Here is a 19,577-nt window from a genome sequence, read left to right on the forward strand (position 1 = left end):
TAATAAGTGCCGCTACAATATGGATAAAATATTCCGTACCGTTACTTTATAGTAAATAATTGTAAAAATGTTTATTGTACATAATTTATATAGTAGTAAATTGTGGTCTCTGCCTACCCGAGGAAGGTACGATTTTGTGTATGTATTTAATTTATACAGCACTGATAATATGTTTTTTAGATGTGGAACCCCGGAAACGAAAGCGTGCCCAATGATTTCATTGATATCCTCAACGATGAGGAGTCTGAGTCAGATGAGGAGATCGTTGAGGAGGAAATTGAACAGGAGGGCGCCCTAGCAGCGCAAATCGACCATCGATCGTGAGTAACAGATAGTATTATACTCAAACATATGTTCGTAGGTAATGTTTATATGCATAAATAAATATTAGACAATATCACATACGTTGCTCTGATCCCAAAGTAAGTAGCTAAAGTAAGTTGTGTTTTGGAAATCGGAAACAACGAAGTTACCACTGACACCCAGACCCAAGAATATGGAAAAGTTTTTCTACGTTGACCCGGGACCTTCGCATCCGCAGCCCAAATTACCCTTCATGAAATGCTCAGTTACTTCAAAGCCTTAGCTCAGTTACTTAATGTGCCAATAGACGGTCCAGTGGGAATCAGAATTGTTTAGTTAGTGCAAATTCTTTAGCAAAGTACTTCAGAGAAACAAAGCGTGACTCTGTCCTGCCTTGCTACCTGCTCTGCCAAACGCGACCCTTTTTTTTTGGAGTGTTGTTTGTTTCACTACAAAGTGGCCCCACTTTGTAGTGAAACAAAGAAGGGTCACATTTACTTTTGCTATGATTTATGCCACTTACGTTAACAAAACTGATTTCAAAGAATTTCGTTATGAGCATAAGTGGTTGAGTTAACCATAACAAGAGGTGTAGGCGATAATGTTGTATAGGGTAGGATAAAAAATATACATGCGTCTCACATTGTAAATTGGGTATTTTTGTTAAGATAAATGTAGGTCGTAGTTACGATATTTTTGAAATATTGTGCTAGTAATAACAATTTTGTTTCATTGCAGCTATTATCTGGAAGTAATATTTTCGTGGTGCAGAGCGACGGAACTCTGGCTCCTATGGCGAGGCCAGAACCCATATCAGACGTTATGTAAGTATTATTATGCTCTAATTAGGTACAAAACTATCACAATATTTGTATACAGATGTTCTTATTCTATAATATCTTTCTTTTCTTTACAGAGCCAGCGATACCGACGAGGAAGAGGAGCAAGCCGACGAGTTAGTTTCATGGGCTAGTAGCAGAGTTTTTTCGATAATCATTATACTGCCCATAACACATCGATCATAATATATCGATAATATATCGATTTATCGATATATTATCGTAAGACAGTTTATGTACGAGAGTGATAACATTATATGACCTTACCACTCGTGATAAAAAAGAAATAATTTGTTTAGATGATTATGATAAATTGCATCTGGTTTGGTGTTGGTGGTGCAGGAGTTCATTATTTTATAATAAGTTGTCAATAAAAAACTTCGATATTGTATCGTAAGACCTTGTATGTACCCATTCGTCTCTTTTTTTCACTTTTAGTATTTAGTAGCATGGTTCATCATTTGTACGTAATTTATCGATACCTCAATCGGCATCGGTACATCACTATTTCACTCAACTTTTTCATACAAATAAGTGACGGTTTTGATTATGATTTTATTTTATATTTTGTTTGAATGACGTCTAAAATGAGTGTAACAGAGAAAAATACAGTTATTCTGTTACAATATACGTTGTTTTATTTCACTCGAATAATCTTTCTAGTAAGAGTATAAGACAAAAGAAAAACGAGATGCAAATGGGGTATCCCTATCTTATAAAGCCTTGCTTGTTATTATCTGTTGAATATTTCTATAATTCAATGTATGTTTCAATGAAATAAGTATATTTTCTTCAAATGAAACTAATTTATTTTCCAATTTGGTTGAAGATCAACAATTACTTGATAATACAAATTTACATTCGCTATCCGACAGTCAGAAAATGGCCGCTTAGTTCTAAGGCATTTAGCTCTGTTATCTTTATTGAAAGACATAAAACCACTTATGTAGGATTTTTAGCTATACATTCAACATTACAAATTGTATAACTTATTTGATCGAAGTTGCCTAATATTTTCAAAAATGATTTATTTACAACCTACACCTACTATTTTTCCTTGTGTGTAAGTTTGTCGAGTAATTATAATGGTATGAGGTGATAAATCCCTTTGAATTACTTACCACAAAAATACAACATTATCGCAGAATACTTTTTTTTTTTATTTCAAGTAAAACCGTTTGATAGTTTTTGAATTATCGCAACTTTTGTAAATGTCGGCAAATATTTACTATCGTTGCCATGACAGCGTGCGAGCTTACGGGTGTAAAGTATGACACATGTCAAAAGAGTATAAGGGTTAAAATTGCAGTAGTAAATGTTAAAATAACACTCTTATTATCTTGCATGTTGTCTTCACCTATAATTGCTATAGCATTAAGCTTTTGTTTTGTATTGCTAAATATTTGAATGTTGTAATGTATATAGTGTTGGTGAACTAAATAAATAAATTAAAAAAAAAAAAATTACTGCATGGCGGCAGAAATAGGTATGGTGGTACTTCCAAGAACAAACTCTTTCACAAGGAGCTCTACTGCTACTAAAATTATTTCACTTTTAAAAGTTAGTAATTACTGCATTCAAATTCTTTAAAAAATTGCTTGCCTCTTCGAGTATCGAACCAACTAAATGTGGAAAAAATCATCTATAAAGTGTCAACTATAGGGATTGTTTTTTATTTAATTTTTTTTTTAAATTTATTGAGGGACAAACAGTTACATACATATAAAAAAAATACATATTTTAAAATTAACTTATAAATAAACCCATAGTCCCCTAAATATACATTAAATAAACAATAAGTAGGTAAACAGACAATCTGATACACAACAAACAGCACGGAAGAAAGAAAAGTATGCATGTGGTCTACTCGTATGATAAACAACTTCAAGTTATGAATCGATATAGCCACAGACATATAGACATAACATATACAACATAAAAAACTCGTGCACAGGAACATCGGAACAGAATAAACATATTAATAAACTGCAAGATTGCACACAGAGGTAACTCACTGTGCTCAGGACCGGTCGTGTCATTACGTAACGGAACACAAATCGTAATTGAATTGAAAAATCATTATTAAATTATTAGCAATGCATTGAGTGAGAAAACAAAATGGTAAATGAAAAGAAATATAGTCTTTGCAATCCATCAGTGAACCAGTTCAGCTATTTCCAAGTTGTGTTATATACAATTTATAATAATAATATTGCTATCACGGAATGCGAGAACCCCGGATAGACTTACATTGGAAATAACATACGAAAACATGGTTTCCACAAGGTAAGCACAATAGTTAACTAATTATGTTACAATTAATAATTACTATAAATATAATAAAATGTAACTATAATAAGGTTAATTTCATTTCAGACAATAACATGAATCACAATTAATATTTTTTCAATCAAATCCAGAGATGTTACATGTGAGCATCAAACTTTATCAAGAGGAATGAGAGTGGATGGCATGCAGGCCAGAAACTTTAGGTAAGAACAAGATATTACTCGTATACTGCTACTACATACTACTATAGAAAGATTACACATTTTTGATGGTATTACGTAAATGTTATGCACCAATCATTATTTATTTGTTTTACTGCAGGACTCCTGACTCCATTATAAAGCACAAGAGTCAAGACGGCTCACTTATTACTAGGAGAACCTATAATCTATTTGTATACCTCACAATCATCGACATAATACGCAAACAAGAGGAAACAGTGAAAATACAACAAGACAAGTCACACTACAATAATGGACAACAAAAACAAACAAAGAAATCACAAAAACGGTTTGAACATTATTTATCCATAGTATTAGTTTTATTTTATATAAGTTCAGTGATGTGGTTTTTAAATCTTAATAGCGACTTATCAAATATTTCTATACTCATTAATTTGCCATTATATAAGGTACATGCTCTCTTTATAAAACTATTACTTCCATAGCAGGTCTTACTTGGTTTAATGGCAAATAGTGGTTATTTACGACTTGTTCTTTCTTGCTTAAAAGGTACACGAAAATAAATTTGTTCCAATAGGAAAGGGGCATCAACCATTTTTATAAACAACATAGTATCTTTTTAACGAAACATTTCAGTTTAGTGCAATGAATTTTAGTGTAACTAATTTCGGCAAAATGACGATAAATAGATCTCCAATTGTAAAATATTTAATTAAACACAAGATTAATTACAACGTAAAATGTCACTAAATACAAACCAGTTTCATATAATTAGAATGCGTTACTAAATTGGACATACCGTCAGTGAACACCTGACAGGATAATCTCATCAGTGTGATTGCTGCGACATTGATGAGAAGTCATCCGGTCCGGAGAACCGTGTGAGATTAGATAATTTGTCATCATCGACCTCAATACGTCCCACCATAAACCACAAGTCACCTCAAGACTTCAAATGACATCGAAGACATGCGTTTGCTTATTTGTAATAATATGAAATTTACTATCGGGAAGTTTTCTCTGACTAATAAAGCAAGTACTAAGTCATTTGTAAACTAAACTCCGATAGTTTCTTATTCTAATAACTCGTTGTTTTTTCTTTTTTTTATAATATCAAGGTACCGGACGAATAAGTCGTGCGCTTGATGGTAAGCTGCAGGCCTGTCGATAACTGTTCCACAGCAGTGCCACTCAGAGCTCTAAATCACAAAGATCTGCGGGGTACTGTCACTGTGCCTGTCACCATGAGACATAAGTTGAAAAGTCCCATGTGCCTGTAATTTCACCAGCACCCTTAACCTTCAAAACCGGAACACAATAATTCTAACATTACTGCTTGGCGGCTGAAATCAGTAAGGTGGCAGTACGTCTCTGGACAAACTCTTTTACAAGGAGCTCTACTGCTACTAATATGCAGGCTCGTGATGCAGGCACTCCAGTAGAATCGAAACCTAGACCTCTTTCAGTGTAGGCAAGTCGTCTTTGTCACTGCTACATAGTAATAATCCGTAATTCGACGATATCTGGTCGTACGTCCGGTATTTTAATGCATATCCATTCATGTAATTAAAATAAGTAAACGTGGTGCGCACTATAAGTCTCCGGAATGAATAAGAAGAAAATACTATAAATGGTCAGAAACGAATTTATTGTTTCTCAAAATATTCTCTCTTAGGCGTTAATGCACTTTTTCATACGAATGAACCAATTTTGAAAACATTTATGCCACTCCTCCGTGACAATCTCCGAAACATATTTTTCATACTCTTCGACAGCCTCTTCATGTGCTGAAAATCGTTGACCGCGTAACTGGTTCTTAATTTTTGGACATAACTAAAACTCACAAGGACTGTACGCGGGATGGCTCATAAGGTCAACGTTGTTCACCTCCAGAAATTCATTTGTCTGTCTGGCCTTGTGTGAACTGGCATTATCGTGGTGCGAGATGATACGGCATTTACGGTTATTTTTACGTAGTTTGTCAATAACTTCCGGCAAACAAATGGTCGTGAACCAATCACTATTCACGGTACAACAGCAGCCACCTGTCCAGTTTTATTAAAAAAAGAAGCAATTATCCGTTTAGAGGCACTTTGTACGCACGCCATTTTGGTTGGTTTCGGCTCATCTCGAAAGACCCATACGCTCGATTGTTGTTTTGTTTCGGGATTGTAACTGTAAATCCATCTTTCGTCATCTGTTACTATGTCCCACACCAAATTTGACGCCTTTTCATTGAATCTGGTAAGCATGTCATTGCACCAAGTGACGCGATTCGTTTTTTGAGCCTCAGTCAAATTGTGTGGGATCCACTGATCCACGGATCCACAGCGTTTTCATACCCAAATGTTTGTGTAGCATTGATTGTATTTGACTTATGCCTATGCCTAAAGATGTCCGAAGCTCATGGTATGTCACATGCCTGTCTATTTTGATCGTACGGCGCACAGTATTGATGTTTTTGTTGTTCACAGCAGGGTGACCATCATGAAATTCGTCACTGAGATGCACACGACCGCGTTTGAATTCTGCAAACTAGCTATAAATAGTCGTCTTGCATGGTGCTTCATCGCCAGAAGCAGTTTGAAACCGAGCGCAGCTGAGCTGTTAAATTACACTTAAAATCGTAGAAAATCATTCTACGAAAATTTTCACAAGTTAAATCCATGGTGATGTAGAGATCCAATTTCTAAACTGACGCCACAATGTAAAAACAAGTGACAGTTAGATGAAACAAACTGTATTCTACAGCCAAAGAGTTCTATTTTCAAATGTTGTAATTACTTTTTAAATATTGTTTATGTAAGTGGCCAGTTCCGGAAACTTATAATGCACCCTATGTAGATATCATCAGTACGTTGTATACGCTGCCGATAAAATTAAAAAAGTAACTGCCTTGCAAATAAGGATAATAAAAAAACTACAATTGCTTAGTTCTAATATTTTTTAGTTTTTTTTTTATGACCACACCAACCAAATATGTGTGTGAGGTTCATTTTCGGACTTCGTTAATTTGACCACGTCTCCCAGTTTCGTGCAAAACTTAAATGGCTACCCATCTCCCAGCGTAGAGATCTTCATATTTCCCCTTCTTTACTCAATTCTATTTTGTCCCTTTACGCCTTCTAATCTCTTTCATCACTTCAATTTCCACTTTTCTACACTCTGCCGTCCCCTTGGCACCTCTGATACTCTCTTACTAAACATCCCATACATCTAATTTTTATTCTAACTCTTTTACCGTTTCTGCGATCAGACTGTGAAATTCTTTCCCTGAATCGATTCATTCAACCCCTTCTCTTTATTCCTTCAAACGACGTGTCAAGGATCACTTCCTCAACTCCTAAGTTTTTCTCCACTATCCTTTCATTTATTTTCTATATGTATTATTTCATTTTAACTTTTTCCTTTTAAAGTATATAAGCATTTAATATTATTATTTATGTATTGTTATGTATTAATGATATTTGTATGGATATTTCTATCAAGGTATATGAGTTTATTAATAATTATTGTGTAGTGTTTACTTATACTTATAATGATATTCTTTGGTTGCACCCCTTTTGCATATCCCAAATTTCTATCCTAAGGTTGCCTGGAAGAAATTGCTACATAGCAATAAGGCCGCCTGTTGCACATTAACTTACTATCTTCATACCTAAGTTACTTTTTTGTATTTTAACTGTAATTTTATGTGCAATAAAGAATATTTCATTCAATCACCTAGTCCTACATTAATTCTGGGGTACTACCCAAAACACCCAGATCAGGACCAGCTCTCATACCTTTTCTACATAAGTTTTGATTATAGTGATCTCTATCAACCTTTTGGTTACGCGTCAGGGTCTCAAGAGGCTAGTGCATCCAGTGAGGGTACCCTCCCTATTTTCTAGATAGGTACCGGAGTTGTAGGCACGTTCTCTTCCCGTTGCGTATTGCACAACTAGCGGTTGCCACCGCTAAGCCGTCGTCTCTAAAGTCCCCCACCAAATCTTCTCATTGGTGGCGGGGCTTAAGGCATGCTCACTTCGCGACTTTCCGAAAAACGGCGTCTCTCCAGTTTCCAATAACCTAAGCGGTTGCAGGGACCGGAGTATATCTAGCTCTGTTATCTGCTAGCTCTCTAAGCTAGTGCCGAAGATAATGTCCTGCGACAAGGTCCGAACATAGCTTCCAACTTAAAGGGCAACTCACGTGCCCCACGCGTGTTCTAGCCCCAGACCAGGACCAATTTAAAAAACTTTGTTTACCATATTAGTCCTACCGGGAATCGAAATCGGGACCTCCTCGACTGTCGTCCACAGTATTATTTATCGTTGTGCTTCTGAGGTCTTCAAAAATTATACAAGTATGCCAAGTGGGTATATACGTCCTATTTAACCACTAATATGTCTGCTATTACAATTTACAATTGTAGTCCATAATTTGATAATTTCAGTACAGAGTACTAAAAAAACCGACCTCAAAAGTCATTCATCCCCTAGTTTGCCACCCTTAGAGGTGGAATATTTTCTTCAAATTTAAATGGGACTACATCTGATATACCCTCTTTCCAACAAAAAAGAATCATCAAAATCGATTCACAAATTATCGAGTTATCGCGTAACTTACATACAAAAAAACATACAATCGAATTGAGAACCTCCTTCTTTTTTTGATGTCGGTTAGTAAAAAATATAAAATTCATAATTTATACATTGCGTAACTAGAGCAAAAACCAGAGGTTTTGCAAACGAGTTCGCACTTTAAAACTGAACCGAATTTGCTTGCGGTGTAATCGTCACGAGTTTGCAACATTTTAAAAAAAATTTCCATTGCATTTTTACATTTATAAAGAGTATCATAAACAGGGTTCTCAAAGGCGAAACTCATAGACAGCTTCTCTAGTATTATAATTATTGTTCATTGCCGACGACAACTACCGCCTTAAGTGGCTCGTCGTTTCGTTTGCCACCAACTTTACATAATAAAGACTTCAGCCAGTGTAAGTATTTTTTTTTAAATACGGCAATCTGATGTGCAAATATCAATACAAATACATACTTTACGAACTTCGAGCCCTACAGTGTAAGGCCACATTTGCAAAATTACAACTTTTCAGTGTTTAAAAATGCTACAAACGAAATTATTCCATGATTTTTTTATACTTTTTACATAGTTATAAAATTTCACTTAAATGTCGGATTCGTTTTGACAGTTGTTGATTTGAAATGGAATGTTTTACTGACTTGTTATTTGTAATATATAGATAGCGTTAACATTAATTCGATAGATTTTTAGAGAAAGGTCGCTACTAGGTAATTATTAAACGGCAACACCGAATATTACAAATGTTAGCACACCTGCGTGATAGGTTAGCCAATTGTGGCGGGTTTACGCGGATGGGAGAACAATGGGAGAACCGTCAGTTGACAGACGGATTGTTTTGAATAGTGGTGGAGCGTACGATATCCAAAAACCTCTCGATTTGCGACTATCGTATTTATGTCAATTACGCTATATTTCTGTAGTTAAAGTGTATGTCAGTTAGGTTTAAGTGTATGGAATAAGCTGATTATTGTTCTATTGAGTAGCGTTTTTTTACACAACCGCTAAAATCAAGGAAAATTGTTTCTCTGTAAATGCCGCTCTAGAGCTTCCTATACATAATCATATACATAACGAACCTCCGGTAAAACGCAGACTTAGCTGTAAAAAATTGTAATCTCAAACCATTTTTAAAATGCAATTTATACGGAAAAACAGAAACCATTGCATTCTTTCATTTTTCTATAGAGGGCGTGCATTACGCGTATTGAAATAATATAATATTTAAGAGCTCTATAAATGTGCTCAGTAGCCCTAAATTAGCCCTAAATACGAAACATTTAATTAATTTTCTGTAAATTTTACAAATGCGTGTTAAGTCAGTGTTTTACTAGAGGTACGAATAATAATATAAATGTTTCTTGTAGTTCGTATATTTTTATGACTGTCATGTAATGACGTATGATAACACGTGCCTTTATTATACCAAGGGTACCATTTCATTTGTACGTTAGCTGTCTACTTTAATAAATTTTAAGAAGTTGCAATATATTTGTCATTACAATTTTGATGGCAAGAGAATATTTTTTACGTCTTACTTGAGCATCGTTAACACGTCTGTTGTAGTTAATTCCATAATATCATCCAATCATTGACGTACCTACTGGTGTTTATCTCTACAATGTTCCGTAACTGTTTAGCGAAAATTGCGAGTCTTGTACTTACACATGCGTAATAAATTATTCATAATTGTAACAAAATTAAAAGACCAAAATGCTCGAAGGCTTTACCTATAGGGTTCTTTTTCTTGCAGAAAAAAATGTTTTATAAATAATAAGTTATCGTAAAAAATACAATTTATAATTTTATAAAATTAGCAAATTCCTTGCTTCGTTTTCTTCATTTATTTATTTTTCTACATGTAACACGATTTTCGTTGAGCTATCAATATCATTTTTCAATTTGGTTCTAATATAAAAACATGAACTAAACTTTATTTCCTTGCAAAAACTTTACTGTTGTGGTCAGGACAACGAAGACTTGAAATTTGCCTTACCACACGGAAAACGTAGAAAATTTTCGAGTGTCTCTTTATTTAAAGAAAAAAGGGAACATTATATTAAACTGTATGGTATATTTCAACCAATATTCTACACATTGATGATAAAGAACCTAGAAATGTGTAGATTTGCCACTAGGTAGCTATGTAAATTGGCAGGTATGTAAAATATGCTTTAACACGACACTCCAATAAACAGGAACCAATACTATCAAACCAGAAACAGAACCGTTTTGAAAATGTCCTATATTGTTATTGTTTTACAATTTTCAAATAAAATACTATTCCATCATAGTGCGTAGCATTTTTTAAATGGTTTACCGCTGTAAAAAGCCAATGTCCGAGCAATTACTACCTACTATTTGTGTTAAAAAAATAAGGTTGTTTCAAGTGCATAGTGCTTCGATGTGCATTTTGTAAATATTTTAAATGTAAATAAAAAACAGTGTTACGGTTACAGTTTGAGGGACAATACAAATTAATTTCTACAATTTTATTTACAATTAGAAAAAAAATATAGCGTCGAAAATAAAGAAATGTGATATTTTCTCTCTCAAGAAAAGACAAAATATTAACTAGAAAGTATTTAAACAGCTTTAAAAGAAACATAAAGATAGTGAGTACTTGTGAGATATAAAATATACGCCTATCTCGATTTTCAATTAAATGCTCTAAGGTTAAAACAAAAGGTGTTGGACGGACAAAAGCTTGAATGCCGTCGAAAAATTTTTGCAGCGGTTTTATAACTTCCTTATTTGCAGATGTCGACAACTTTTTTTAAGGACCCAGGCACAAAGCGGCGGCGGATTCCCACCGCATAATTATGCACTGTATATTTTTATATTATAAGAAATTCGGAAAATTATTTTTGGGATCATGCGCATTCGCATAAACATAGCATTTTAGAAAGTACCGCGGCACTAAAAACGCATTCCTACAATAAAAATATAGTCCGTTTCAAACTATTATATAAGAAAAGTAAACTAACCGGTTAGGTTAAAATTAAAACAATCACTCAATAAATGGAGTAAGTAACACTTTAATGTACATTTTCTTTTGATATCTCTTTTTCCAACAATATCCATTTGAATAACATCTTGAATTCGTATTTGAAAAATGTTAGTCCAAAAGTGAGACAATTTTTCAAATGGACAGTCTTTGGTGCCATAGTGCATTATGAAAAAAAATCATTCGGTTATGTCTGACTCAACCTCTGATCCCTCACCAAATTAAACATTTGTCATAATTTTCTAATCTTATGTATGAAATTGTTTATGGTTGGGTCAGTAACCTGTTTGGTTACTTTTCCTGTATATTGGATTGAGATGGACTATAGTTGTAATGTTTTAGGGTCCAACTACGCGGCCTAACATTACAACGAGTAGTCCTGTGTAAGTAAGATGGAACACGGATCCACGGCAACACAGTACCTGCAAGCTTGCGCAGACCAGTAAGTAAAAGTGTTGCATAAGGTCAATTAAAACTGCAGCTGTCGCTATTGCATCGTTCCACCATGCGACGACTCCACGTTACGTGGTTTGTGTAAAAATGAACAAATTTACTCGATTGAAGCTCGACCGTGGAGACTATACGAACTAAACCATGAATGCAAAATCTGATCACTGTATAGGGATAACTTATAGTTGCACACAATAAAAGTCAAGAAGTTAATTCAATTTGCTGACCTACCAAAAATTCTATTACTGTTACCTCTAATGTACAGGTAGGTTCAATTTACTGCCCTAACCAGCCGTCGCTATCTTTCCGTAAGTGCACGAAGAAAATCTAGGTTCTCGATAAAATACTTCAACTTCATATAGTAAATTAGAAAAGTGTCCAACTTCACTTTCAACCTAATTGAATTCCGTTGCACTTCACCTACTCGAACAAATGTGTTAACCTAAGGACCAGCGAACGTCGTTCCTTTGTAAGGCACTAGAATAAATCTACTTAGTATCTCACAGACTATCTGGCAATACTAAAATGGACCGGGCAAATACGACAACGAACGAAATTGAATTTGTACTGTGGCGGTCGAAAGTAGCGACGCCCTATCTCCCTTAGGACCCTTCGGGCGTTTGCGACTCGTTCCGATTCGAAATTCAAACCGTTTGACTAAATTGTCAGTGACTACGGTTTCTATTCTTTATTCAAATTTTCAAATTATTTCCATTTACACCCTGGTGGGTTGGGAATTTTAAATTCGAACTCGAATTGTCACATTTACAATTTTTACGCTTCTTATGTTTTTTTTAAACGGTGACTCTCGCTATTAGGGCAGATCATTATCATATTTACCCACACTGAGGTGCACAAAAATAACGAAGTTACGTAATATAAGTTAAATTTGTAAAATATTTTTAATTTTATTAATGAACTTCATACTTTTTTTATAATACTAAGTGACGGGATGAACAAGTCGTGCACTTGGTGGTAAGCGATACGCTTGTCCATAATAATTGCATTGGCACTTAGAGCTTTAAATCGCAAAGATTTGAGGGACACTGCCACTGCGCCCGTCACCCTAAGACATAAGTTGATAAGTCCCATGTACCTGTAATTTCACCAGCACTCTTTATTACATTACCCTTCAAAACCGGAACACGTAATCACGAAATAGATAAGGTGATAGTACTGAATGAATTACTTTGGTTTTTTGGTATCACAATATTTTACGTTAACTGTGCTAATAGACAGTCTATAAATAATATGACTAGCTATTTCACTGTTTTTTTAAACAAGTTTTAATTTATTTTTACCGGCTTCAAAAAAAGGAGGAGGTTCTCAATTCGACTGTATGTTTTTTGTTGTTGATAAATATTACGTATTGAATATACCTAATTATCAACTAGGTAATGACATACTTGGACACGCAATTTCAAATACTTTGGTTACTTTATTTAAAGGTACCTGTCCAAAATATAACATTTCAAGTGCTTTTAATATATTTTTTAAATAAATCTTCAATATTATTCTAGTTACTGAATTAATGAAAAATATAATATTGTATCGATATAAATACCTACGTAATGAACATGTGTAATTATTAGGATTCTATAATAGAATTATACATAACAGATTAGCTTTAGAATTTTCGGACCACGAAACGTAAATAGTACGAGCAAGTGATGGGTAACCTTGCCACTTCACGCACACATTTATGCGTGTGCAGATAGCGCCTTGCTGTATGTAGTAGTAGTAGGTAAATAATTTTGGACCGTTGTATCGTGTCCGGAGTGTCCGGGGTGTGCTATGACTACAAGGGAACGTCCACTTCACACCTACACTAATATTTACTTTTACTAACGTCAAAAATACTACATCTATTTTATAGACAAATAATATATGAAGAATTTGCTTCCAAAGTTCCGACACTCAACAATAGATGGCATTGTATTCTGCAGTACCTATGGGAATTTACTTAGAGCTAGAAATCCTATAAATAAATGTAAACGAGAGCTTTGATTTTATTCCTTGGAACATCTACGACTTCAAGGGAACACGCACTTCACACTTCACATTTCCCCTAGTTCAGTTATTTCATGGAAAAAAACTATTATATAAAAAGTATTTCACTATACAAAGTATTATTTAGTTTTCCTCCAGTAAAGTTAAGCAAAAAAAAACAAACAACATTGCTGCAGCAAGTATCACAGTAGCACCACAATAAATACGGTTTTAGGTAATACACCTAAGCTGCAGCAACGCTGAGTAGTCAGTTTATGTACCTGGATTTTATTACTAAGGACCATAGACAAATGAAGACAATAGAATGGACTGTATGAAATGGTATACTTTGTGCAATAACAATAAAATAAGAAAACAAAGAAAGAAGAAATACAGAGGAAAAAACTAAAGAAGTCATTGAAATCTACAAATCTATTTAGACCCTTCCTTTTGTCTTTTGTTTGTATTTGATTTTGTGTGAGGGTATTTGCATATTTAAATTGTATACTTGCACAGAACAATAAATACAGTGCAAATGTTTAGCGGGCGTTGCATGTGTGCCAACAGTAATATAGTATATTCCGCATACTTGAGTTCAGCCCACCATCTTCGCTTATGGTCATTATGGTATTATACATTATGGTTACACAACGTAGGATACATCTATATATTTAAAAAAATAGATTTAATATTGGGTTAACTTCTTAGGAAATTGAAAACGGTTACGAGACTGGATTTTTGGTTCGGGTTTGGATTACGGAAGCATTAAACATAAATTTTAAAATTTTCGGCTATAGCCTACAATACACTACTGTAACAGGATCAGGAATGAATAGAGATTTTTTAAACTGTATTTTCTGGTATTAGTTGCAAATCAAAACACAAAAGTACGATCGAAATATTGATTTTTATAGATATCACGATACGATCAACGAGAAGGCGAGATATATTTTTTATTATTTTTCTTAAATCAACCAGATAATAAAGAAACCAGAAGTTTTTGGAATTTTTGAGATTCGAACGTCGTACGTATATTTAGAATTGTGATGTTTAGATAATCTCAGTACAGAGTACTAAAAAACCGATCTCAAAAGTACGTGGAATTACATCTATTTGCCAAGTTTTATTGAAATATCCCCTAGTTCGCCACTATACAGGCCTTGACACAGGAGATAATAAAAATCGGTTCTCACTGCTCAAAGTATATTGAGACAAAACCGCCTTGAAACGGAGAATAGCAACACCAACCATTAAAATAATTGCTCCTTAAGTAAAATTTAGGCGCTATTTATAAAAATTAATGTTCATGCGTGCTATGCCACCCTTAAAGGTGGATGATTTTCATAAAAATGAAATGGGACTACTATGGAGGTACCCTCTTTCCAACAAAAAAAGAATCATGAAAATCGGTTCACAAATACCGGAGTTATTGCGTAACACACATACAAAAAAAAAATATACAGTTGAATTGAGAACCTTCTCCTTTTTTTGAAGTCGGTGAAAAATAAAGGTGCGTGGCAGTCAGCTGGCTTTCGCCATTACGACGCTAGATATCGGTGTGAACGGATGTATCTCACGCGCACATTAACTAGCCAAACGTTGTTTTATTGAGCTACCCCTGTACAAAGTAGTGTAGACGTCACAAGAGTTAAACTAATTAGTTTGGCTCTAAATACGTGGACACTGAACCCATTAAATAGATTTAGACCTAAAAGAAAATTTAGAATCATTCAATATTTAGTGTTTGAGCATTTGAAAATCATAGTAATTTTAAATTTATTCATTTAGCATTTTAAGCGTACATGTAATGACTGTAGAAGTTATGAGCAAATGTTTGTTAGCCTTCAGCTTTATGCCCGCCCTCACTGGAAACTCCGTGTATTTGGGGTCGTATACGAACCATCTCGCTAAGGAGCTCATATTCCCTCAATGAAGCTTCCGGTGCCAGGAAGGCTGTCGTCTATTTTCGCACCTGAATAATTTTAATAATCTACTGATTAATGTTTCGATACACGATGCCCTAGGGCATCACTTTCGATATTTTTTTCTACCTTTGAATCTTCTGTCACTTTATTTTTATTATTATACTAAATGACAGACGAACAAGTCGTGTATTTGTTGATATATCCATGACAGTTGCAGTGCCACTCAGAACATTAATTAGAAAAGATCTTAAGGACACTGCTACTTCGCCTGTCATTCTGAGAAATAAATTGACAATTTCCACGTGCTTGTAATTTCACCCTTCAAAACCGGAACAAAGTAATGCTGACATTACTGCTTGGCGGCAGAAGTAAGTAAAGTAACAATGCTTTCCTGGACGACCTCTTTCACAAGGAGCTCTACTGGCTACAAAATAAATAAATTGACAAGTCCCATGTGCCTGTAGTTTCACCAGCACCCATCACAATCGGAACGCAGTAATGTGTGCATTACTTCTTGAAGGCAGACTGTTTTTAACCGACTTCAAAAAAGGAGAAGATTCTCAATTCCACTGTAAGTTTTTTTTGTTTTTTTGTATGTACATATGTTATGCGATAACTCCGGTATTTGTGAACCGAATTTCGTGATTCTTTTTTTGTTGGAAAGTGGGTACTTCCATAGTGGTCCCATTTCATTTTGAAGAAAATCATCAACCTCTAAGAGTGGCTGTTCACGCATGAAGATTCATTTTTATAAATAGCGCCTAAATTTTACTTAAGGAGCAATTATTTTAATGGTTGATTTTGTTATTTCTTTAGTTTAAGGCGTTTTTCTCTCAATATGCTTTGAGTAGTGAGAACCGATTTTCATTATCTCCCGTGTCAAGTCCCGTATAGTATATTTCAATAAAACTTAGCAAATAGACGTAATTTCACGTACTCTTGAGGTCGGTTTTTAGTACTTTGTACTGAGATTATTTAAGTGTACTATAAAAAGAATCTGTATAGAGCTTGAGCGGCTAATTACTTATGGCGTGTAGAGACACCCCATATTCATCTCACGAATTGTATAAAAAAAAGAAAGTCTGATTGAGACAAGTTAAGCAACAAAAACTTATGCATGGACATTTCACTGTTTATTTACTAGGAGATTGTTGTGTAAATAAGCTCAAATTTTGTTCCATATATAATTCCGTGAATATTTTCGGTACCATCTAGAATTACTCCAACAACATCCACTTATATAGATAACATTGAATTTAGCAATAACACTATAATAAATAATTTAAATAACGCAAATACAGCAAAGAAAAGTTTTATTATGTTTAAATACAATGTGTTGACTTGCATTCTCGCCATATTCTTATAGCCATAGCGCAGCCGGAGGAAACGAGAACGCCTTTTTTTACGGGGGGATATCTTTATAGATACCCCTGAGCCCAGGGAGACTGTGGGGACTCTCCCTCCAGACTGGAGGGCCTACCCCACTAAAACCCCCCCGAGTTTACCTCCCGCCGGTTACGCCGGTGGCGGCGTCGTGGCGAATGTGCACCGACCCCACGACGCCGCCAGGGCTCCCGCGACAGCGGAGGGGCAGGTCATTTGTCCTCCGACCCGCCCCCCAGACGAATGAGGCCGTGCAATGCAGGCTCCGGAGTCCCTGCCCAGAGCCCGCTGGCCTCACTAGAGGATCAGGCGAGCAGCGAACTGCCTCCGCGTTCTCCCCGTACGTCTGTGCCGAAGCGGGTGCGCGTCCGCCGCGTCCTCGTGCACCCGCTCCGCGGCCTCCTTTTGCGACATAACCTCTCCGCAAAAGGAGGCCACAGCCTCACAGGACTCCTCGCTACCGAGCATGGCGGAAACCACGCCTGGCAGTGAGAGGTTCCGCCCTATTGTCCCCGTCAGAGTACGGCGCTGCTCATTCCACCGGCTGCACACCTCTAGAGTGTGCTGCGCGGTGTCCTCCGCAGCGCCGCACTCGTGCCACGACGGAGACGGTTTCCTTCTCGCCTCTTTGTGCAGGTAGTGACCGAAGCAGCCGTGTCCGGTCAGCACCTGCACAAGGTGGTACGATAGTGGCCCGTGGGACCGACTCGCCCACTCTACGAGGACAGGACGGATGGCTCCTATGGCACGAGCTCCATAGGGGGATCGACCAAGCCCTCTTTCCGCCGGTCTCGCATACGCAGCGTACACGCTTGCCTATTGTGAGGGTGATAATTAGCATAGGGGTGGGTTAATTGCCGAACTCGTCGCAATTATAGTGATCTATTTACTAGTCTCTCAAGAAATGCTACGTGGTTTGATATGTAAACAAGAGATAAGGCAAAAAGGAACCGCTACCAGGTTCACCAGACAATGCATTACCATCAAGTGCAAGTGCGTGACCATTCTTATGGCATGACGTGAAAATTTAGTTTACGCGGACGAGATTACGAATGTCGAAAAATTACACGCAAAAATCGTCTCTGCTTTCAAAGTTACGGTAAGTCAAATGTGCTAAGTTGAAGCGAAACTCACGTGCAAATCTTTGCATAGCTGGTGGTGGCTCTGGTATGGACCACGGACCACACCAGCACCACGTAGTGGCGGGAGCGGGCGTGCGGTAGCGCATCGTTAATTTTTATACATCACAACGGTGATATTTTTTGCTTACCTACCTCTGACGTCCCTTGATATTTGCATAAAAAATTTAAAATATTACAATTTTCAGACTATTCATTTAAAATACAAATATTTTCTTATTATGCAAACATTTTAGGTCTCTTTTTTGTTTATCTTCGACTTCCAGTTGGCTCATTTTAATAAAACTGATAAAATACTAAACAAAGATTTCACATGATTTCACACGCTACTAATACATTGACACCCTCAAACCGAACCCAACTTAAAAGCTCATTCTCTGATGGAAGATGAAGTTAATGTTACTATGCGCGATAGAAAAAGGAAAAGAGGTGACTATGAAATCAAGGATTTAAATAGTGAGATGTTCTCAATGTTTAACGAATTTAAAAAAGATTTTTTCACATCCATGCGCTCGTCAATGGATGAAATAAAGGCTCAAAATAAACAACTTCAAGAGTCATTTGAATACATTAACAACAAATATGACGATGTTCTAACTGAGCTTAAAGAAATGCAGAATGATAGAAGAGAAAATCGAAAATATATTACGCAGCTCGAGGAGAGAATCGATTATCTTGAATCTAAATTTCGATCTAGCAATGTCGAAATCCGTAACATTCCGAAAAGTGAATCCGAAACAAAAATGGATCTAGTGAATATGGTGGTGAAACTAGGTCAGGTCCTGGATACTAGCGTTAATCAGTCTGATATTAAAGACGTTTTTAGAATTAACAACAAATCCACAAAGAAACCCATAATTGTTGAATTTACGTCAACATTAATTAAGGAAGCAATAGAAAAGAATGTTAAAAATTTTAATAAATATCATTCGACTGACAAGCTCAACACTAAGCATCTTCATCTGGAGGGGCCCAAGATTCCAGTTTACGTTGAGGAAAATCTTACTACAAAAAACAAAAGACTTTTCTATCTAGCTAGAGAATTTGCGACTCAGAAAAACTTTAGATACTGTTGGACGTCAAATGGGCGAATATTTTTACGTAAAGAAGAAGGTGGGCAAGTTATACGCATTAATTCTGAAGCAGACATAGCAGCTATCAACACTCAAAAGTGACTATCTGCAGTAAAAAATCCTCCCTCTTTTTATAATTGCTGTTTTAATTTAAGAATTTCAAACAATCTGTTTAAAGTTATAATTTTCGACATGTACACTACATTCGTAACAAACACATATTACTTACCTTACATATTGTACCTTTACACACTTAAACTTATAACTCCATTCACTTATAACAGCCTTGTTGTAGGAATTACTAAAACCTATCCCAAGACTTTAGTCGTAGGGCTGATACATACATAAACATTTACTATCACACACACCTAAATATAATATTATATACACTTATATCACATAATACAATCA

At 35.7% G+C, this 19,577-nt stretch overlaps 1 protein-coding gene across 1 annotated transcript; it reads left to right on the forward strand.

Annotated features, from left to right (window-relative positions):
* The first annotated feature begins 18,473 nt into the window (after window positions 1-18,473).
* LOC113235388 lies at window positions 18,474-19,268 on the forward strand. Its single transcript, XM_026471068.1, has one exon. The coding sequence runs from the start codon at window positions 18,474-18,476 to the stop codon at window positions 19,266-19,268; it is 795 nt and encodes a 264-aa protein (XP_026326853.1).
* Window positions 19,269-19,577: the final 309 nt, after the last annotated feature.

This window comes from Hyposmocoma kahamanoa, unplaced genomic scaffold (assembly GCF_003589595.1).
Source record: "Hyposmocoma kahamanoa isolate Upper Pololo Valley unplaced genomic scaffold, ASM358959v1 87, whole genome shotgun sequence".
NCBI classification, from domain to species: domain Eukaryota; kingdom Metazoa; phylum Arthropoda; class Insecta; order Lepidoptera; family Cosmopterigidae; genus Hyposmocoma; species Hyposmocoma kahamanoa.

What these genes read in the sequence shown, in the direction of transcription:
- LOC113235388 (XM_026471068.1), top strand. Translation starts at nt 18,474, where the DNA reads ATGGAAGATGAAGTTAATGTTACTATGCGCGATAGAAAAAGGAAAAGA.